At 50.1% G+C, this 23,211-nt stretch overlaps 1 protein-coding gene across 6 annotated transcripts in view; it reads right to left on the bottom strand.

Moving 5' to 3' along the window:
• The window catches only part of UBAP2 (ubiquitin associated protein 2), a 44,761-nt gene extending 22,672 nt beyond the window's left edge, over positions 1-22,089 (bottom strand). For 2 of the 6 annotated variants that reach the window (XM_083155383.1, XM_083155384.1), the window contains exons 1-11: positions 21,848-22,088; positions 7,033-7,166; positions 5,960-6,037; positions 3,631-3,741; positions 3,349-3,502; positions 3,195-3,272; positions 2,388-2,445; positions 2,205-2,308; positions 1,543-1,595; positions 1,216-1,283; positions 206-395 (exon numbers count right to left, since the gene is read on the bottom strand). In XM_083155383.1, the coding sequence (XP_083011509.1) occupies positions 206-395; positions 1,216-1,283; positions 1,543-1,595; positions 2,205-2,308; positions 2,388-2,445; positions 3,195-3,272; positions 3,349-3,502; positions 3,631-3,741; positions 5,960-6,037; positions 7,033-7,125 (987 nt within the window). In that variant the 5' untranslated portion in view covers positions 7,126-7,166; positions 21,848-22,088. Of the gene's footprint in view, positions 1-205; positions 396-1,215; positions 1,284-1,542; positions 1,596-2,204; positions 2,309-2,387; positions 2,446-3,194; positions 3,273-3,348; positions 3,503-3,630; positions 3,742-5,959; positions 6,038-7,032; positions 7,167-21,684; positions 21,807-21,847 lie in introns of those variants that run through there. The other 4 variants (XM_083155381.1, XM_083155385.1, XM_083155382.1 and 1 more) reach the window with 4 other exon arrangements.
• Positions 22,090-23,211: the final 1,122 nt, after the last annotated feature.

A 23,211-nucleotide genomic window follows, 5' to 3' on the forward strand; every position in this document is an offset into this window, starting at 1 on the left:
AATCAAGCCAGGGTGGGCTACAAGCGGCCTTAATTCTACCACAACATGGACTAGATGCTATGAATCGTCACATCCAACATATAAAGTGATGTTAGGCACTGAACGGCACGCTTTCTGTAATGCATGGTGGGGAGGCCGGACAATAATACTCTAAGTTCCGTGACCACATCAGACAGACTGGTAAAGCAGCCGCTGTGTGACGTACCAGGCTCTGAGTAGTGTAGCTGCTGACGGCACTGGTGCTGCTGGCTGCCGGTGTGATCTGGGAGCTGTGCTGAGAGTTTGTGAACACCAGGGCCTGCCCAAAGTTCTGCTGCTGAGTGGAGCCATCGTAAGCCACAGAATCCGTTTCGCTGCCTGACTGCGGCTTCTGGAGTAAGGCTACCAAGTCAATGCTGAAAGCACAAGATAATGGATGTTGAAAGGGGCAGATCCTTCTGCTGTCAGTCGTGACCAGTGGTACAAGTATATACTTTGTATTCAGAACAATCCCCTATTACATATCATAGTGGACGCCCTTGAACTGTAATAACTGTATAGTGTGGCGAGCGCAGCGAGCACGAAGCGTGGCGAGCCCCGCGAGGGGGCGCGGAATACGAGCCCGAAGCGTGGCGAGCCCCGCGAGGGGATGCGGATTGTTTAACATGTATTCCGCGGGGCTCGCCACGCTTCGGGCTCGTATTCCTCGTCCGCTCGCCACGCTTCGGGCTCGGTGGTTCGCTGCGCTCGCCACACTATATAAAATCAACTCCACGCCGACGTGGATAGTGGGGGTATGAAAAGGTTGGAGGACGCGTACCGCCTCACTTCGGGTTGGCGTTGATGGTGGGGTGGCGTTAACAATGCAGGGGCATTTGGGCTAATACACCTAATGGGAGCATTTAACATTGCCCCTAATGTGAAATCGGGTGTCAGGGACCATTTGGAACCATTTCACATTGATTCCTGTGGAAAAATCATGTTGATCGCATCGCATGCGCGATTTGGTTGCATGCGATCGGCGCGATTTTACCGCAAAATCGCGTCCATCGCATTGCATGCCTTAAGTTAAGTCATGCAATTTTCAACATTGAGCGCCCAGATAATACACAAGTACCGAGGATTGTATCCATCATGCCCCAGAGGTGCACAGGAACATAGAGGAAATTCCTTATTACAATGTCACACAGAGCACAGCTTGCACAACAGAGAACGTAACACCCCACCCAAGCTTACCTCTGTCCTGGAGTGATGTGGTTCTCTGAGGGAACAGAGGACGCAGTGAAAACCTTTGTTTCAGAAAGCTGCAGGAGAGAGGAACATGCTGTAGAAGGTGATTCTTATAAAGATGCTCAGGTATTTGGAAATTATATCTAGAACAACACAGTGTTACATTCAGGTAATTGGTAGTGCAACAAAATAATGCCGGAACGTGGGCAGTAATAATAGGAGGACAAGAGCGCTTTCCGGGGTACAGCGTAGCTCGCCACACACGTCCATTACAGCATTACGGGTGGTATAAGCACAGGTGCGGAGACAAAAATATTATTAAATATAACTCACATCTTCATTCCAGTCCTCTGCGGTCCATTCTTCAATAGAATTTCTCCATGTGCCTAAACAGAAATAAAAGGTTTCCTAGTATTAGAAAAAAATGAAATTTCTATAGGAAGCATAGTTGGCGTAGGGGTAAGTATTGCTGCCCTCACTTAAATACTGGAGATTCCTACCAAGGTACAGCGCAGTGGTTGTACATTTTCCCATGTTTTTTAGGTTTCTTTCCAAAATTCAAACATATACTGGTAGGAGAAATGGATTCAAATTGTAAAATAACTACTCCCATTGTGTATCTGTGTGATAGGAAGAATAGATGGTAAGCTCAAAGGGGCAGGAAATGATGTGAATAGCTAAATAATGTGAAAAAAAAGAGGAAATGCAGCAGTGACGCATCTGTATTTGAAAATGCTGCCGTTACCTATGAGACGGCAAGACTGCTCAATGATGGATCACAATATACAAATCCAGGCCTTAATCGGCTGCGTGCTGGAATTGAGAGGACAGGTCACTGGGCTTATTTAGAACCATATGAACACTAGAGGGTCTTTTAGACCCAACCAGTTTATACTACAGACCAACCCGCAACAGGGCGAGAGCACAAATGGAGGTGACCTCACCATAACCGATCAGAGACAAGGAACAGGCCAATCTGGTGATTCCACACTTACCAGTTCCATCGCCTCCATCGCTCTGACCAGCCTCCCACACCTCAGGTTTCCCCCCAAAGCCATCATTAGCGTTGGGTTCTGTGTAGTCTGCAGGGTTGAATATCCTGGAACAGCAATTAATCTTTTTCAACACACTGAGGTTCAACAAGGAAGCCTATGAGAAGCTGCGGATCAGCGACCTACCCCATGCCTTGTGCAGAGAATCTTCCCGCTCCCCTGCCTCGGCCACGGCCACCAAATCCTGGAACAGCATTTAAAGCGGATCAATGAAACTTCGGAAACTCATTTAAATTAGACTTTTTTTTTTTTTTTTTTAAGCCAGCTCAATTAGTGCCCCCTTATTTGGAGAGACGTCCTCCTGGACTTGATTCCAAGTAAGTAAAAAAGTCTTAGCGCTGTGACATTTTTCCCCACCCTGAAATGCCCGGTTCTGCTATCCTGCCAGTGACCTCATGCCCCTATTCTTCTAGTGACCTGGGAAATGCCCGGTTCTGCCATCCTGCCAGTGACCTGGCCAAAGGGAGATCAGGCTGCCAAGGGGAAAGTTGTGTTGTTGTTTTTTTGTGTTTTCACGGTGATAACGATATAGGCATTGCTGCCGGACAAGAAAACACTGAATGATATTCAGCGACATCACCCAGACCCTCGCTGACGATATAGTCAGATCTAATTGCATGCTCAGACGACAGACGGGGTGTGTGTGTGTGAGAGGTTCTTTGAAAAAAGTCATAGAGTGTGTAGCTAACTTTACAGTTTGCAGACCCCCCATGACAGATTGTAATGGCTGTTTCTCTGTGATGGGGGTGAACCACAGCAATATATATATATATATATATATATATATATATATATATATATATATATATATATATATATATATATATAGTAAATTGACAGGGCCCCAAGGCCCGTTACATGTTGCATGGTACACAAACTATACGGAACATGGATCATCAGTACCCATCCCGTCTCAGTATTCCGTTCACGTACCTCGCCCCCGGCCACGCCTTCCACGGTCCGCCGCTCTTTCCCCGGGACCATTGTCCACTCCATTTTCTTCTGCCCTAACTGCAGGAAACAAACACCGTTACTAAGCTGCACACATTGGGGGGACCTGATAAGTAACCAGACAATGGCAGCTTACACTCTCTTCCTCTGCTCCCTCCACGGCCTCGTCTGTTGGAAGTGCCGCGACCGCGGCTCATTTCTCGGTCTCCTCTCTTCTCACGGTTCTCTTTGTTTTCGGAGCTTTCTTTGCCGATGCTTTTCTTCTTGCCCCCAACAGTCTCCCAGGACGTCTACATGGAGCACAGAAAGTGCGTAATAGACTTTCAATTAGAGAACTCTAATAAAAGGCATTGCCAATGGTCACATCCTGCTAATACCGGGATAACCGTCTATTCATACATACAGCCGCCCATCTCACCGTGTCAGAGTTTCCTTCCAGTAGTATATTAATGGCCCTGTTCACATCTCCATTGCAGTCATGTAGAGCCACTATGCACTCGTCCTGGTTCTTCCCCGTCACCTCCATTAGCTGCAGACAGTGACATCACAAGAGATGAACAAGGAGAACAACAATGGCTATTTAATTACAAAGACAGCTTTATATTCGGTTTCATTTGCTAGTCCAATCACACATATGCGGACCACTGGTGGGAGTCCCAGATTGGGGAAAGGGGTTGGAATTATTCTTGGGGGTGGGGTATGACCAGCAGCATATTCGCCAATCAAATCAGCTGCCGTGCATCTGTTTTCGAGGTCATGTGTTATTACATGGGATGGCCAAACCCCTTGGCATTGCACACTTCTGTCCAAGGCATGTCCAAACTGTTGCCTTCCAGCTGTTGTGAAACTACATATCCCAGCATGCCTTGCCATAGTTTCAGCATTCCCTAATAGCAAACCGTGGCAAGGCATGATGGGACTTGTAGTTTCACAACAGCTGGAGGGCCATAGTTTGGACATGTCTGAAGGCCTTTTCCATTATATGTATTTTACATGTGTAAGCAAGCAACGTTTTATTGCTGCCCTGTCAATGAGTGTTGGGACATTTTTTTATTATTAATAAACACTAATCCTAAATATACAAACGGGATCGGTTGCTCCTGGTTACCATAGGAGACGGCACTTGTAGACTTGTATAACCAAGATACAAGACCATGTGGTCACAGGACACAACTGCTCTGAATGGCCATGGGCCGCACAGGCCAGGAAGACCTCCGCGCATCGGGAGAGTGCGCAGTTTCTGACCCAGGCACAGTAGATCAGGGGTCCTCAAACTATTTTTCTCTGAAACCCCTGCAGAAGGCCATCACATGTGTAGTCACCAGACAGCACATACATGGCAACATTGTGGAGACACAAAATGATGGGAGGAGTCTAACATAACAGACAATTCAACAGATTTTTTAGACTCCTTGAATCACTGACTGAGATGACAAGTCATCAGCCTGATGGTCAGCAACATGGAGTCGCGACCCCACTTTGAGAAGGTCAGGACCCACAGTTTGAGAACCGCTGCAGTAGATTAATCTTATAGGACGAATCAGATCTACCACACAATATACTGATTTTCAGCCAGCCAGGCTTATTCACAGCATAAAAGTATCCAGGAGAGTATCCACGCGCTGAAGCAAGGCTGCTTCGTCCAGATACAGGTGAAGAGTCCAGGTCCCCTTACAAAAGCGCTAGAAGGGTAGAAACACCAGAAGAACAACCTCCCGAACAGCCTATAGCTGGAAAGCTAGAAAGGGATGTTCAATTTTCTGTAGATGGACAAAACCATGTTGCACTGCAGGTGGGGAAGATGTAATAGGTGCAGAGTTAGATTTAAGGGGAGTTACATCCTTTCTGTGCAGGGTAAATACTGGCTGCTTTATTCTTACACTGCAATGTAGTGTCTGTCTGAGAAACACTGCCATCTCTTGGCAGCGAGTGAAACTACATCTCTTTCTCTCACACATGCATAGACACTGGGGCATTCACACGGTAGCAGACTAGCTTTTGAAGCATTTGCATTGTGCGATCTTACTTGGTGCACAAGGCAATTTAACCCCCCCTACCCACCCCCCCCCCACCCAGTAGACTTGTGGACTGGGACGTGTACTGTATACATGTTACTAACCCGGGAAAGCAGCTGGATTGCAGATTAGACACATGGAATCTAGCAGACGGCCACACTACACACATCTGTTTACAGAGACCCAACACTGACATTATCTATCAAAACAGCCAGATGTACTAAGCCTGGAGAGGTGATCAAGTGGAAGGCTATAATGTAGCACCAATCAGCTCCTAAAAGTCATTTTTTTCAAACCCAGCCTGTAACTTTACAGTAAGGAGATAACTGGCTACTGCGTTATCACTTCCCCAGGGTTAATATACCGGCCCCAATAATGTACACCCTTCCGCCCAAGGAGCACTAAAGCCTTATAAGACATGAACTGTTCTTTTTGCCTTTACACATTTTTTTTCCCCCAAAAGGAACCAGCTCTGCTGACCGTCTCCATGTCCGAAACTACAGTCACACCCACAGGAAAGGGCCTTTTCTGTGGCTGGCTTTAGAGGCAGCTGAGCCACAGCCATCAGTCGCTGGGCTCCAATCCCACACTGGCACATGGTAACGGTGGGGAACGGACAGGCTGCCCTGTAAATAAAGAGACTGCAGCTGTCCACCACCCACCCTTGCACAGCACCATCTGTCACACAGTCTGCCCCTCCTCCTCAGTGACAGAGACACAGGCTGCGCTTACCTGTTTCACTTTGTCCTCGAAGTCTGCATCATTTTTATCATAGATCATCTGTGCGAGGCGAATCTGCTCAGCCGTTGCCTAGGGAACAAAAACGTACGTCATGAGTGCTCACGTCTAGGTGTGATGGCCACAGCGCTGTGCGCAAGTGACATCACCAGTTTGTGCTTTGCCAGTTGGGTAACAACTCTTGACACACTGGGAATGGTTTCTTTATATAAACCAATTTAGGCAAAGAGAAAGGCAACCAGAGCGAAGGACGTTCTATTTCTGCTGCACTATTGAGTTAAGGTGGCCATACACAGGTCTGACTTGTCTGAAGGGCAGCTCCCCCCCCCCCCCCCCCTCCCTATAGCATGCAATTTATCTAAAATGTAGCTGCCGGGGAGTTCAAGGGAATGGGCCTCCAAGACCCCCTGCTAATCCTTCCCCGCCGCTGGCAGCCAGAGAAAGGTCAGCTGGGAGCAGGCAGCAGTAGCGGTGGGCAGGAGATTTCTAAACTCTCATTCAAATCCATGGCTGCCCATTGATTTTAATGGGAGATTTAAAAATCTCCTGCCCACCCGCCACTATCACTGCCTTTTGCCCGCCGGCCTCTCTCTGGCTGCCAGCGGTGGGTGGGTGTGTGTGTGGAGGACAGGCTGACATGACAGGCACGGCTGTCCGAAATAGAGTATACAGAGAGCGCCTCTTTTGCCCTGGCACTTCCGTTTGCCCCACTCTGCAGACTAAAGGTGGGCCACACACACCTAGTTACGGCAATTATCGGATGCGATTCATCGTGGAGGCCACTGATGGGTCAGAATCTGATTTATCTTATGTGCTGTACATAGGTTCTCCAGGATCCGATCCACACAGGAACTCGCATGATCGTATCCGACCTCATGTCAAACACCTCCGAGTTGGCCAGTTTTCAGCCGATATATAGGCCAGATCCGTCAGAATCGGATAAAAACAAGCCAAATGGGACCTGTGTATGGGGGGACCTTCAGCAATGACCATACCTGCTGCCAACAAGGTGATGGGACAGACAGAATCACCTCTTACTGGGGTGCTGTGGTGCCTCCAGTACCTACCTGTACCTGTTTCTGTGGTTGTGTCTGTGGAGTTGGAATCTGTGTTTTTTCCCGAGTACCCCGGGTACGTTCATTTCCCACCGAAGTCATCATATACAGTATATACAAAACAATGTATGTACAAAATAGAAAATCTGTAAGAGAAAGCGAGAGATTAATGGTAAAATGACTTCTATTTACTACCATTTATGAATATAGTCCATTGCGCTTCCCAACACGCGCATATAACGCAAGTGGTATCATGTGACCACTCTGCCGTGCCATGTGTAAGCAGTGCTGGCAACGGCATTCGTGGGGCAACAGAGAAGGCACCGACTGAATTACGTGCAGCAGATGCTGCCTATTGTATACACTCAATCATTTCCAGATAAACCATTCAAAACAAACAAAATTGAAAAAATACCACAAAAGCACCACTTACATGTGATCTTCCAAAAACCAACACCTAGTCCAAAACAAGACACCTATGGTGTTCTAACCACTCCTATCACTGACGGATACAACCTATTACACTGGAGGTAATCTTTGGTGCTCTGTAAGGTTTATAAAAGGCCCTACAATGGCTCTCCATGCTCCATCATGGATATAAAGGGTCCAGCTATGGTGCTTCATCAGGTGCTACTCTAGGCTATATCATTATGATGGGCTCAACTGTGATACGCCATTCCCTCCCATGTCTAGGATGGGACCAGCTGTGGTACGCCGTTCCCTACCATGTCTAGGATGGGACCAGCTGTGGTACGCCATTCCCTTCCAAGTCTAGGATGGGACCAGCTGTTGTACGCCATTCCCTCCCATGTCTAGGATGGGACCAGCTGTGGTACGCCATTCCCTCCCATGTCTAGGATGGGACCAGCTGTGGTACGCCATTCCCTACCATGTCTAGGATGAGACCAGCTGTGGTACGCCATTCCCTACCATGTCTAGGATGGGACCAGCTGTGGTACGCCATTCCCTTCCATGTCTAGGATGGGACCAGCTGTGGTACGCCATTCCCTCCCATGTCTAGGATGGGACCAGCTGTGGTACGCCATTCCCTTCCATGTCTAGGATGGGACCAGCTGTGGTACGCCATTCCCTCCCATGTCTAGGATGGGACCAGCTGTGGTACGCCATTCCCTTCCATGCCTAGGATGGGACCAGCTGTGGTACGCCATTCCCTCCCATGTCTAGGATGGGACCAGCTGTGGTACGCCATTCCCTCCTATGTCTAGGATGGGACCAGCTGTGGTACGCCATTCCCTTCCATGTCTAGTATGGGGCCAGCTGTGGTACGCCATTCCCTACCATGTCTAGGATGGGGCCAGCTGTGGTACACCGTTCTCTCCCATGTCTAGGATGGGACCAGCTGTGGTATGCCGTTCTCTCTCATGTCTAGGATGGGACCAGCTGTGGTACACCGTTCTCTCTCATGTCTAGGATGGGACCAGCTGTCATACGCCATTCCCTACCATGTCTAGGATGGGGCCAGCTGTGGTACGCCATTCCCTACCATGTCTAGGATGGGACCAGCTGTGGTACGCCATTCCCTCCCATGTCTAGGATGGGACCAGCTGTGGTACGCCATTCCCTTCCATGTCTAGGATGGGACCAGCTGTGGTACGCCATTCCCTCCCATGTCTAGGATGGGACCAGCTGTGGTACGCCATTCCCTCCTATGTCTAGGATGGGACCAGCTGTGGTACGCCATTCCCTTCCATGTCTAGTATGGGGCCAGCTGTGGTACGCCATTCCCTACCATGTCTAGGATGGGGCCAGCTGTGGTACACCGTTCTCTCCCATGTCTAGGATGGGACCAGCTGTGGTACGCCGTTCTCTCTCATGTCTAGGATGGGACCAGCTGTGGTACACCGTTCTCTCTCATGTCTAGGATGGGACCAGCTGTCATACGCCATTCCCTACCATGTCTAGGATGGGGCCAGCTGTGGTACGCCATTCCCTACCATGTCTAGGATGAGACCAGCTGTGGTGCGCTATTCTCTCCCATGTCTAGGATGGGACCAGCTGTGGTACGCCGTTCTCTCTCATGTCTAGGATGGGACCAGCTGTGGTACGCCGTTCTCTCTCATGTCTAGGATGGGACCAGCTGTGGTACACCGTTCTCTCTCATGTCTAGGATGGGACCAGCTGTGGTACGCCGTTCTCTCTCATGTCTAGGATGGGACCAGCTGTGGTACGCCGTTCTCTCTCATGTCTAGGATGGGACCAGCTGTCGTACGCCATTCCCTACCATGTCAAGGAAGGGACCAGCTGTCGTACGCTAACAAGTGGTTTATTATTAAACTAATTGGAAAGAAAAGGTGCCTAAAGCCTTGCCTGCCACATACACAACTGCGGAGGTGACATTACTACCCAATGGGAATTCGCTATTATTATCCACTACAAAATCCCGGAGGACTGCCGCCAAAGGCACATCTACACCTTGGACATAAAATGTCTCTTAGAACAATGTTAGATACGTTTGTGCAGAGTAAACCAAACTGCTCTCCTGGCTTTCACCAAGCAGTGTCTATGGAGAGCGCTGCAGGCAGAACAGCAGGCTCCCACTGACTCAAGGAAATAGTCACAGGAGCTGCTTTTTTCTTTTGCACCAAACACCCATAACTTAAGTAAAAAACAAATACATACTGGCCATCTATATTAACTAATGTAAATTGAGATATTATTAGGGCATTTTCCAGAGTTGCGGCAGCTTCTGCAGGAATGGTTCCTATAAGGCCACCCCCTGTACCACCCCAAAATCTCACTACCTTATTTACAGGATGGTAAGCATTACTGCCTCACAGCGCTCAGTTCATGAGTTCGATTCCCACCATGGCCCTAACTGTGTGCAGTTTATATGTTCTTCCCGGGCTTACGTGGGTTTCCTCCGGGTACTCCGGTTTCATCCCACAATACAAAAATATACTAGGTCAATTGGCTAGCAACAAAATGACTGTCTGTGTGTGCGTGTACATGTGGTAGGGAATATAGATTGTAAGCTCCACTGGGGTAGGGACTGATGCGAGTGTTCAAATATTCTCTGTACAGCGCTGCAGAATACGCGTGCGCTATATAAATAACTGGTAATAAAATAAATACATTCTGGGAATGAGTCTGGTCGGCAGAAAGCCGGTGAGCACAGGGATCACTTGGATCCGTTGTTACTGCTCAGCCATAGGTAATCGGTTATAGTGGCAGGGGTCAGTAGCAGTTCACAGCTGACAGCTCTGAGGAGACAGTGAAAGATTCCGCACATTGCACAAGGAGACAGTGAGCATTGCGATCCCCCCACCAACCCCACGAAATAGGAGGAAATATTAATGGCCCCCACAGCAAGCTAACCCACCCGAAAAAAAGAGGGGCACATTCCCTGGCATACACAAGGTGGTTTGCAGACCTGTTACCACTTAGGTTTTTTTCTTTCTTTCTTTACCCCTGTGTTTGAGTAAAAGCTTATTTGCCCTCAGATGAACAGGAACATACCAATCTCTAGCCTGCTGCGAGGGTCTCACTGTCCCCAGCATTCCTGGAACCGGCTTATGAGGGTGACGTATGTACTAATTATAGCCAGTCCAATGGCTTCGCACAACAGACACTTTCAGTAGACAACACAGGTGCATCTCACAGTAGAACGCAGCAAAGGTGCGTGCACACACACACGCACACACTACAGCAGCCTTACTAAACATTAGGTAACCCAGGGACTGACCGCTGTCCTGCCAGCACAGGCACCCTGGGACTAGTACTGGGCAGCTCAGTCTTCATGCACATTACAACTGAACTGATTACAGCTGTGCATGTAATACAGAACGCAACAGTCACACTCAGGGCAGCCGAAACAGCCTACGGGGGATTTCTTCCATGACCTGATCAGCCAACAGCAGCTGCAATCAGACGAGATCCCTTTTAGACATAACTTTTGCCTGAAAGAACACAGGCAATGGATATTTGGCTTACAGCGACCGAAGTGGCTTTCAAAGAGACTTCGTGAAGTATCAGCAGTGGAACTGGCTTTTCTATTGGCCAAAACATTAACATTGCGAGCGACCAAGTTTTGTTATCAGTATCTGACATATGCTGCATTGGGTGGACGCAAAATCCAATACCGGCCTGTAGGTCTCATCAAGTCCAGCGAGACAGGAGTGGTCAGCAGATAATAATATTATATAGTACAAACCAAGGTCTCAAAATGTTGCCGTTATTTCCCAAATTAGACAAGAAAGTGCCGTACACATTATAGCACTCTGCATTTACGTATGGAAATCCAGAACGGGATGCACTCACCTATTCAATGCTGCCGTTAACAGCAGCATTGAAGGCTGTCCGATACGACTTTTTAAAGGTGGATCTGTTTTCTCAGAAAGAGCAGTGGATTGATGAATTTCTCAACAATCCGCGTCCGTTTCTGACAACTTACGGACATTCTGATAATCGACAGCCGGAACATTACATTCTGACTGTCAAGTTAATGTCTGATCTGACAAAAACACGGGATTCTGACTGTGGGGAGGTTCCTGGATCGAATATCCCTTAATTGTCCAAACAAATATAACACTTTAATATTGTTTCACACACCTACAAAATAAGCCTGTGTACGCTAACAAATGTATATTCTCTTTCCCTGACACACGAGGCGGACGTGAGGTGCGGTTATGAGATATAAAATCATCAGCTATAGATCGAATAGGAAACTTCCCAAAGCGTCTCTTCCTGCCAAACAATTTCCATCTGAATATGTAAATTCCCAGAGACATATCGCTGGGCGCTCCTCCGGTGACAGCCCCGGAGCACAGAGCCTCTCGTACAGAACACGCGGAAGCAGCTTCTAGTAACACATTGCTTTCTATGTGAAGGGATTACACTGATTGACAAGGCCACAAGCATTCGTCTGTACAATGGTACACAGCAGCCATAAAACACTTTGCATACGGCCACAATGTAGGCGCAGTGACATATACCAGGCGGACAGACCTAACCAGAGGACACATCACACAGACAAATACTCAGCAGGTTTGCATAGGATGATTGGTTTCATGTTAACAAATAAAACAGGCCGCACACAGAGAAAAACTGGATACAGATAGAACTAAACTAATGGCCTGATTCAGAAGGACTCGCTAAGCAGTGTAAATTGCTTAGCGAGCCCTCTAACACCGCCCGCTGGGTGAGCAAATGCCCGTTCCCCACCACAGCGCGAATAGATGTTAACATATAAACAGCCATTTATACGGGGGCAAAAATCATTCAACCAACTTATATTTGCGGCTCAAAGAACGCGGCGGCCGGCTAAGGTCCTGCAATGTCAGTTGCCCACCCCTGGCAGGCACTGGCCCATCCGCTCACCCTTGGGAACGCCTCCAGCCACACCGTGCCCCCGCCCCCGTGTGAACGCCTTGGCAGAGACATCTCCGAAGGCATCTGCACAGCGGCCCTGCATTAGCCTATGCACAGTGCCAAAAGCCTGGTGCAAATACGCCGGGGACCGACCGTACCTGAATCAAGTCCTAGGTTTTTATACCTAGCTGGCCAGAGTTATGGCAGAAATTGTTGACGCTAAGTCGACATTGAAATTGTCCAAATGAGTTTTTTAGGCTTTATGGAGACAATGCGGAATCCAACATGGATGGTAAACTGTGGACATAAAAAAAAACAAAAAAAAAACACCTTTTGACTGTCAACCATGTTAATGAAGAACTATGGGCCATATACCATTGCCAGACAGTGACCTAAGCACAGAATACTTCTGTGTAGTGCTCAGGCCTCACAGAATAACCACACGCAGGATCAGATACAACCGAACACATTTACAACCCCCCGCTATCATTTGGACGCTGCTGCGGTTTCGCAGTCTGTACAGGCCCGCACGCGCTGCATCCGGTGACCAATCGGATCCAATGTGACCTCACTGGGCGCAGTGCTGCAAAGGCTGTACACATGAATATAAAAGAAAGGCCTGGCAGCAGACAAACAGGTGATATTGGCAAGGGTTAAACCACAGCGCCAAGTTCATTGAAGAGCAAAGCTGTCGTTATACAAGACAAAAGTAAAAATAGTGCAACAAAGGTAAGGATCAAGCGAAACAAAGGAAGCTGGCAGAAACTCAACGCGGGCCTGTTCTACGAGACGGAAAACAATCACAGGCCGACCTGTACTAACCACAGGAGTGCAAACACTCAGTCCAATCTGGCAGTGGGATCCTTACCCCGCACAAGAAGCGGTACTTCAAAAAAGGGAGCTGACCTTTTGCCTAGAGAACATAAGATTAGGCCATCTCCCTTTCCAGCCCCTTTAGCCTGCACGGTGGGCCTCATTCACTAGCATCCTCTGCAGAGGGAAATAAACATATATACGGGACTGCAGTGCTGATGGGGTAAGAATACATTTCACTGGGGAACCGTGGAGCTCCTCAAATAGGCAAGAAGCTATCCCCTCCTCCTATGCCCGAAATATGAGCACGTTTCACAAGTGACTGTTCACATATGTTTAAACGGAAAAAGTCCTTCTAACTGCTGCTCAGATCCAATTTCTCCTCTAAACGAGCAGCTGCCTCCCCACCCAGCCTGACCTCAATCTCAGACCGACTACCCCCAACCCCCCCCAGTCACTGCCAGGCAGAACCCTGTGTAACTAGCTCACCAGTTGCATTTACAATGACGCGGACGGCATAAGCTTTACATATGTAGAATCTAAGGTATCTATAACGTCCCATAAAATGCCTTGGGTTTGCCTATGTAGCACAGAATTAAGCTTATGTAACATCGCCTCGATCTGATTGGCCTAAAGAAATCAGGGGCACAAATAAACCTCAGACACAGGGGAATTATTTGTGGGCCATCCCGATCTCGCACCACCCTAGGGTCGCAAGCACTTTTGCGCAAATGTAACGTTCTGCCGCGCAAATTGCAGTTACCGCAGCATTTTGAGGCAAATAATTACACCACATCACGCACCCTCCGTCCGCACTTGATTAGGTCGACACAGGGTTAGAAGGTCGACAATGGCAAGGTCAACAGCCAAAAAGTCGACATGAGTTTTTCACTTTTTTTTTGTGAGCAGACAGCCAGGATTTCATGCCCAACAATCCACTAGGGTGTGGGGGGAGAATATAAGTTTGCCAAACACAGCAAGCCACTGTGCCCGAAACATGCTGTACACTGACCGTTCTTGGGACAAAAATTTTGAAAAATTCATGTCCACCTTAATGCTTGTGTCAACCAGCCAACCCTGTGACCCATACCCCCCTCACAGCGACTAGAACTGCAAATCCACCCCCTGCCCGCTCACTAAACTTGGCCAATTAATGTAGCTGGCTTAGGGGGGAAATGACCAAAAGCGGTCTCCACCAGTCTCCATCCACAATCACAGCTAGCTTCAGGTGAGTGACAGTAGATCCATAGGGTCAGGTGGATAACAGAAGAGAATGGTTATGCCAACAAGAGTAACACCAGCTCTTATATACAGATTACTGAAATTACTGTAACAACCATACTAGGAGGACACAATAGAGGCTTAGGCCACATGGTCACGGATTTAACATTTTTGCTGCCAACAATCAGCATATGCCATCTGGCGTCTATTCCACAGTGGCATCATGTACCTACTTATCACCAGCGGGAAATACAAATCCCTGGTATTATATTTCAAGACTTAGCTAGTTAGTTAAAAGTGGGCATATGTCAATTGTACTATGTGTGTTTTTAATGACCAAACCAAGATATTAGGACCAGTTTAACCTTTATAAGAACCAGCTACACACATACAGTACACGTCCTCAGTACACCGTGAGATGCCTCATACATCCAGCCTCAGTACACCGTGCAGCGTGATATACCTCATACATCCAGCCTCAGTACACCGTGCGATACCTCATACATCCAGCCTCAGTACACCGTGCAGCGTGATATACCTCATACATCCAGCCGCAGTACACCGTGCAGCGTGATATACCTCATATATACAGCCTCAGTACACCGTGCAGCGTGATATACCTCATACATCCAGCCGCAGTACACCGTGCAGCGTGATATACCTCATACATCCAGCTTCAGTACACCGTGCAGCGTGATATACCTCATACATCCAGCCTCAGTACACCATGCAGCGTGATATACCTCATACATCCAGCCTCAGTACACCGTGTAGCGTGATATACCTCATATATACAGCCTCAGTACACCGTGCAGCGTGATATACCTCATACATCCAGCCTCAGTACACCGTGCAGCGTGATATACCTCATATATACAGCCTCAGTACACCGTGCAGCGTGATATACCTCATACATCCAGCCTCAGTACACCATGCAGCGTGATATACCTCATACATCCAGCCTCAGTACACCATGCAGCGTGATATACCTCATACATCCAGCCTCAGTACACCATGCAGCGTGATATACCTCATACATCCAGCCTCAGTACACCGTGCAGCGTGATATACCTCATACACCCAGCCTCAGTACACCGTGCAGCGTGATATACCTCATACATCCAGCCTCAGTACACCGTGCAGCATGATATACCTCATACATCCAGCCTCAGTACACCGTGCAGCGTGATATACCTCATACATCCAGCCTCAGTACACCGTGCAGCATGATATACCTCATACATCCAGCCTCAGTACACCGTGCAGCATGATATACCTCATACATCCAGCCTCAGTACACCGTGCAGCGTGATATACCTCATACATCCAGCCTCAGTACACCGTGCAGCATGATATACCTCATACATCCAGCCTCAGTACACCGTGCAGTGTGATATACCTCATACATCCAGCCTCAGTACACCGTGCAGCGTGATATACCTCATACATCCAGCCTCAGTACACCGTGCAGCATGATATACCTCATACATCCAGCCTCAGTACACCGTGCAGCGTGATATACCTCATACATCCAGCCTCAGTACACCGTGCAGCGTGATATACCTCATACATCCAGCCTCAGTACACCGTGCAGCATGATATACCTCATACATCCAGCCTCAGTACACCGTGCAGTGTGATATACCTCATACATCCAACCTCAGTACACCGTGCAGCGTGATATACCTCATACATCCAGCCTCAGTACACCGTGCAGCGTGATATACCTCATACATCCAGCCTCAGTACACTGTGCAGCGTGATATGCCTCAGTACACCGTGCAGTGTGATATACCTCATACATCCAGCCTCAGTACACCGTGCAGCGTGATATACCTCATACATCCAGCCTCAGTACACTATGCAGCGTGATATACCTCATACATCCAACCTCAGTACACCATGCAGTGCTTGAGTGAGCCAGACTAGGTCAAATGAGGAGGCTGTGGAAAATGAACATTTGTCTACTGAAGAACAGAACTTGTATTGGAAAAAAGAAGTGCTACTATATTGTAGCACTTCATGTACAGATCAGAGACTCTGGGGTAGATGTATGAAGCAGTGACAAGGGAGGAGAAGTGCCTGGTACTTTATCACCGGCCAATCAGCTCCTGACTGTCCCTTTTTAAACCCAGTCTGTAACTTAACAGTCAGGAGCTGATTGTCCGATGATAAAGTACCAGGCACTGTATCACTTCTCCATACATCTATCCCTCAGTCACAAACAGATATACACATTTAAGTCTCCTTCGGAGTCACATCGCCTTGCGAATAAGGCGCCTTTTTGACAAACTAGATGCAAAAGATGGAGATTTCACGCTACTTTGCGTTTGGCACGACTGCAGCAAATATATACAGATGGGTCTTTTACCATCTTTGCAGGGGATGGCGCTGGCGTCGCCAGCCGCCATCCCCCGCCAGCGCCATGGCGATCGTGAGAAGGGGACGCGTGCGCACGAGAGGCGCGCGCGTCCCCTTCCGACGGCGCTTCCATACGTTTCCCCAGGTCCCCGCCGGCGGTAACCCGGGGTCCCCGCCGACTGCCCGCACCCCCCACTAAGCCCCCCTAACCCTGTCCGTCTCCCTGAGGCGGAGACGGACAGGGTTTCCGTCGCGCTAGCGACGGAGACTGAGACGCGCGTGCGCGTGAGACGCACGCGCGTCTCAGTTTTCTCGCTGGCAAGGCTGCTGGCGGGTCGCCAGCGCGTACGTTCTGGCGACCCGCCAGCAAGGATGAAAGACATAACATACTGTATATCCCTTGGGTCCATACAATACTCAAACATTACCAGCAACCTAATCTTGGCCCTAGTCTCTCACAGGGGCAGTGGACAGAAGGCTGCATCTGTGTGAAATAAAAAGATGCCAGTTGTTAGATGTACCAGTCTGACATGGAGACCGCGGGCAGGCTGTATCTGGTGCTCAGCCTGAGCGCTGGCAGGAAACATTCCCAATTAACCACACAAGTAGGTGCCACACTGGAGAAGGCTAAGCCGACAGAAGCCTGCTGGTCTCAGAGGCTGAAAGGGGACCGCTCTCATTTACTAATATGACCGACAGGGACATGATAAATATTGGAGAGGACAGGCTGTGCTGTGCCCCAATGGCCTATTAATATTTGCAACGCAGACATTTCCAGGCACTTATAATTTGGAGACTGGTATCTAATAGTACTGGGAAGGAAGCTGTAACTGCAGCGGATTGTCAGGCCAGGCACATGCACTAAGCTTCAAAAGTGATAAAAAACAACAACCAATCAGCTCCCGCCTGACATTTTTCAAACACAGTCTGTGACCTGGCAGGTAGGAGCTGATTGGCTGGCTGTTTATCACTCTCCATTTTATCACTTTTGAAGTTTAGCGCATCTGGCCCACAGACACTAGTAACTTGCTGGAGCTTATCCAATACAGAGTGATGAACTTCATTATATGATAAATACTAGGAACAAACAACTTCACTGGTTACAAGAGTGCGCAATACAGGATTAACCCACACAAATCATGGTGCCCCATTTGAAAAATAAACCTCATGTATGTTAAGAATGCCCCATGTGTACAGTAATCCCCCCAGCTGGTGAGGAGCACCCCGTGTGTACAGTAATCCCCCAGCAGGTGAGGAGCGCCCCGTGTGTACAGCAATCCCCCCAGCAGGTGAGGAGCGCCCCATGTGTACAGTCATCCCCCAGCAGGTGAGGAGTGCCCCATGTGTACAGCAATCCCCCAGCAGGTGAGGAGTGCCCCATGTGTACAGCAATCCCCCAGCAGGTGAGGAGTGCCCCATGTGTACAGCAATCCCCCAGCAGGTGAGGAGTGCCCCATGTGTACAGCAATCCCCCAGCAGGTGAGGAGTGCCCCATGTGTACAGTCATCCCCCAGCAGGTGAGGAGTGCCCCATGTGTACAGTCATCCCCCAGCAGGTGAGGAGTGCCCCATGTGTACAGTCATCCCCCAGCAGGTGAGGAGTGCCCCATGTGTACAGTCATCCCCCAGCAGGTGAGGAGTGCCCCATGTGTACAGTCATCCCCCAGCAGGTGAGGAGTGCCCCATGTGTACAGTCATCCCCCAGCAGGTGAGGAGTGCCCCGTGTGCACAGTAATCCCCTGCAGGTGAGGAGTGCCCCGTGTGTACAGTAACTCCCCCAGCAGGTGAGGAGTGCCCCGTGTGTACAGCAATCCCCCAGCAGGTGAGGAGTGCCCCGTGTGTACAGCAATCCCCCAGCAGGTGAGGAGTGCCCCATGTGTACAGCAATCCCCCAGCAGGTGAGGAGTGCCCCATGTGTACAGCAATCCCCCAGCAGGTGAGAAGTGCCCCATGTGTACAGTCATCCCCCAGCAGGTGAGGAGTGTCCCATGTGTACAATCATCCCCCAGCAGGTGAGGAGTGCCCCGTGCGCACAGTCATCCCCTGCAGGTGAGGAGTGCCCCGTGTGTACAGTAACTCCCCCAGCAGGTGAGGAGCGCCCCATGTGTACAGTCACCCCCCAGCAGTTGAGGAGCGCCCCGTGTGTACAGCAACCCCCCAGCAGGTGAGGAGTGCCCGTGTGTACAGTAACTCCCCCAGCAGGTGAGGAGTGCCCCATGTGTACAGTAACTCCCCCAGCAGGTGAGGAGTGCCCCGTGTGTACAGTAACTCCCCCAGCAGGTGAGGAGTGCCCCATGTGTACAGTCATCCCCCAGCAGGTGAGGAGTGCCCTGTGTGCGCAGTAATCCCCTGCAGGTGAGGAGTGCCCCGTGTGCACAGTAATCCCCTGCAGGTGAGAAGTGCCCCATGTGCACAGTAATCCCCTGCAGGTGAGGAGTGCCCTGTGTGCACAGTAATCCCCTGCTGGTGAGGAGTGCTCAGTGTATACAGTAATTCCCTGCAGGTGAGAAGCGCTCCGTGTGAACATTTACCCCCTGCAGGTGAGGAGTGCCCAATGTGTACAGTAATCCCCTGCTGGTGAGGAGTGCTCTGTGTGTGCAGTAATCTCCTGGTAGGTGAGGAGTGCCCCCTGTGCACAGTAATCACCTGCAGGTGAGGAGTGCCACCTGTGCACAGTAATCCCCTGCAGGTGAGGAGTGCCCCGTGTGTACAGTAATCCCCTGCTGGTGAGGAGTGCTCCGTGTATACAGTAATTCCCTGCAGGTGAGGAGCGCTCCGTGTGTACATTTACCCCCTGCAGGTGAGGAGTGCCCAATGTGTACAGTAATCCCCTGCTGGTGAGGAGTACTCTGTGTGTACAGTAATCTCCTGGTAGGTGAGGAGTGCCCCGTGTGTACAGTCACCTCCTGGTAGGTGAGGATTGCTCCGTGTGTACAGTAATCCCCTGCAGGTGAGCGCTCCGTGTGTACATTTACCCCGTGCAGGTGAGCAGTATTCGATGTGTACAGTAATTCCCCGGTAGGTGAGTGTTCCATGTGTTCAGTAACCAACACAGTAGGTGTGTACCCACACGGTAGGAGAGGAGTTCCCCATGTGTGAAAATAATGCCCCCCCACACCATATGAAAGACATGTGATCAGCTTTCTACACAGGACTACTACATGTACATGCTCATTTCATACAATGGGGTACATGTGTGAGATCATCCTCAGATGGGAGGATGTGTGCTGTGATAATATGGTATAAGGTAAGGGTGTACAGGGTCAAAATGTATAAAGTAATCCATGTAAATTATAGGTGGATGTTTTAGGTTTACAATCATGTCTGGCAAATAGTGAACACTGGGTACCCCCCTACCCATGTGTACATGGATAGGATGTATACAGTCCCCCCATGTGGACAGGGTTAGGATTTATACAATCCCCCACCCTCCCATGTGTACAGGAATAGGATGTATACAGCGCACCACCCATGTGTACAGGGATAGGATGTATACAATCCCCCGTCCTCCCACGTGTACAGGGATAGGATGTATGCAATCCCCCGTCCTCCCACGTGTACAGGGATAGGATGTATACAGCTCCCCCCCCCCCCATGCGTACAGGGACAGGATGCATACAGCTTCCCCCCCCCCCCGTGCGTACAGGGACAGGATGCGTACAGGACTCCCCCCCATGCATACAGGGACAGGATGCATACAGCTTCCCCCCCCCCCCCCCATGCGTACAGGGACAGGATGCGTACAGGACTCTCCCCCCCCATGCGTACAGGGACAGGATGTATACAGGACTCCCCCCCCCCCATGTGTACAGGGACAGGATGTATACAGGACTCCCCCCCCATGCGTACAGGGACAGGATGTATACAGGACTTCCCCCCCCCCCCATGCGTACAGGGACAGGATGTATACAGGACTCCCCCCCCCCCCCCCATGCGTACAGGGACAGGATGTATACAGGACTCCCCCCCCCATGCGTACAGGGACAGGATGTATACAGGACTCCCCCCCCCCATGTGTACAGGGATAGGATGTATACAATCCCCCGTCCTCCCACGTGTACAGGGATAGGATGTATACAATCCCCCATCCTCCCACGTGTACAGGGATAGGATGTATACAATCCCCCGTCCTCCCACGTGTACATGGATAGGATGTATACAGCTCCCCCCCATGCGTACAGGGACAGGATGTATACAGGACTCCCCCCCCCCATGCGTACAGGGACAGGATGTATACAGGACTCCCCCCCGTGTGTACAGGATGTATACAGGACTCCCCCCGTGTGTACAGGGACAGGATGTATACAGGACTCCCCCCCGTGTGTACAGGGACAGGATGTATACAGGACTCCCCCCCGTGTGTACAGGGACAGGATGTATACAGGACTCCCCCCCGTGTGTACAGGGACAGGATGTATACAGGACTCCCCCCCGTGTGTACAGGGGTAGGATGTATACAGGACTCCCCCCGTGTGTACAGGGGCAGGATGTATACAGGACTCCCCCCGTGTGTACAGGGACAGGATGTATACAGGACTCCCCCCGTGTGTACAGGGGTAGGATGTATACAGGACTCCCCCGTGTGTACAGGGACAGGATGTATACAGGACTCCGCAATGTATATATATAGCACAGCGGGGGCAGCGGCGGGATTGCGGCAGAGCGCAGACCCCCCTCCTCCGCCCTACTGCGCCGGCTCGGGACGCTCTCCTTTGTCCACTGAGGGGGAGCCGCCATCACTAGGCCGCAGCCCGCCCTGACCACCCGGCAGTGGCACTGCCCCTTGTGTGCGCGTTATCCCCTCCGCACCGGTCCCCCTCCTTGTGCCGGTGTGACCCCCTTCGCCGTTGCCGGTGGGCGGAGTCCCGGTGCTGCCCGGAGGGGAGGTCGTTTACCCAGCGCCCACATACGACGCCCCCGGGCCCCGGCCGACTCCTCTTACCTGCAGCACAATGCGCCTCACAAAGCAGCAGCAGTAGCGGGCGCCGTCACGTGACTCCTCCCTCACCCGCTCGCGTCACCTGCCCGCGCCGCCGTCATGTCCCCGGTGTGACGTCACCCGCCCGCGACGGGACCCCCCACACTCCCCCCTCCCTCATACTGACCGGCAGTACACCGCCGCTGCGTCCTCCTCTGCCGGCCGCAGCGCTTCGTCTCTTGCCTCCTGGAGGGGGGTGTCTGAGGAGGAGGGGGCGGCGCGTCCTGCCGACGTCACGGGCTGTGCTGGTTGTCAAGGGAGACGGGGCGCTGACAGACATGTCCCTCCCCTAGTGACGGGGCCTGCTGAGACTTGTAGTTCTGTTAGCAATAATATAGTGCATATCGTTCAGTGTGTACGAATGATAAAATGCGAGCTCCCGCGGGTCTTTCTCGTCTGTACGCGCGGTCAATTTTTCTTAGGGTTACCACCTTTTTGTTGAGAGATTCCCGGACAGTGGCCCGCCCCTTGACAAACCCACTGCCCCGCCCATGTCCCGCCCCCAGATCCGCCCTTTGACCCGCCTTATGTTGATTTTTTTTTAAACCTTTGCTTCAATTTCATTCTTGATTTTGCATACCATAAGGCCAGTTACATGTTACATCATACACAGTAATACCCATTACACGTTATGCCACACACCGTGATGCCCATTACATGTTACATCATACACAGTAATGCCCATTACACGATATGCCAGAACTGAAAAAGTTTTTTGGTAAGGAGGAACAATACAGACAGTGCGCGCCGAAGGCGCGCGTCAAAAATTCTCAACATAATGCTGATTACATGTCACACACCCATTACATAGTGTACAAAATGCCATAGTATACCACATGCCATAATGCCCATTACACGTCAAACAGCGTGATGCCCATTACACGTTACGCCATACACCGCAATGCCCATTACACAATATGCTAGGACTGAAAAAGTTTTTTGTAAAGGAGGAACAAAATAGACAGTGCGCGCGCCAAAAATTTTCAACATAATGGCGATTACACGTCACACACCCATTACATAGTGTACAAAATGCCATAGTATACCACATGTCATAATGCCCATTACACGTTATGCCACACACGATGATGCCCATTTCACATTATGCTTATTACTTGTTATGCCAGGACTCAATTTTTTCAGAAGATAGGGACAACACAGACACCACTGCCACTTTATAAACAAGCGGAGGGAGCCGGGCGGCCAGGGCGGGCAGACGGGGGACTCATTCCCGCCCTATGTATAGTCCAGGGAAGCCACCTGTCCGGACTCCGGACGCCGGTCTAAATTACCGGACTGTCTGGAGTAATTCCAGACGGGTGGTAACCCTACATCATCTGTGTGTGAAGCACCTTTCTCATCAGTTAACCTGACTACAAAAGCCATATGTCATATACACATATCATATTATACACATCATATATGTATTAGACACACACTGCATATAGTAAGGGCACACTATGTCCTGCACATACAAATTATACACACAAC

Source organism: Crinia signifera, chromosome 1 (assembly GCF_055691185.1).
Source record: "Crinia signifera chromosome 1, ASM5569118v1, whole genome shotgun sequence".
NCBI lineage: Eukaryota > Metazoa > Chordata > Amphibia > Anura > Myobatrachidae > Crinia > Crinia signifera.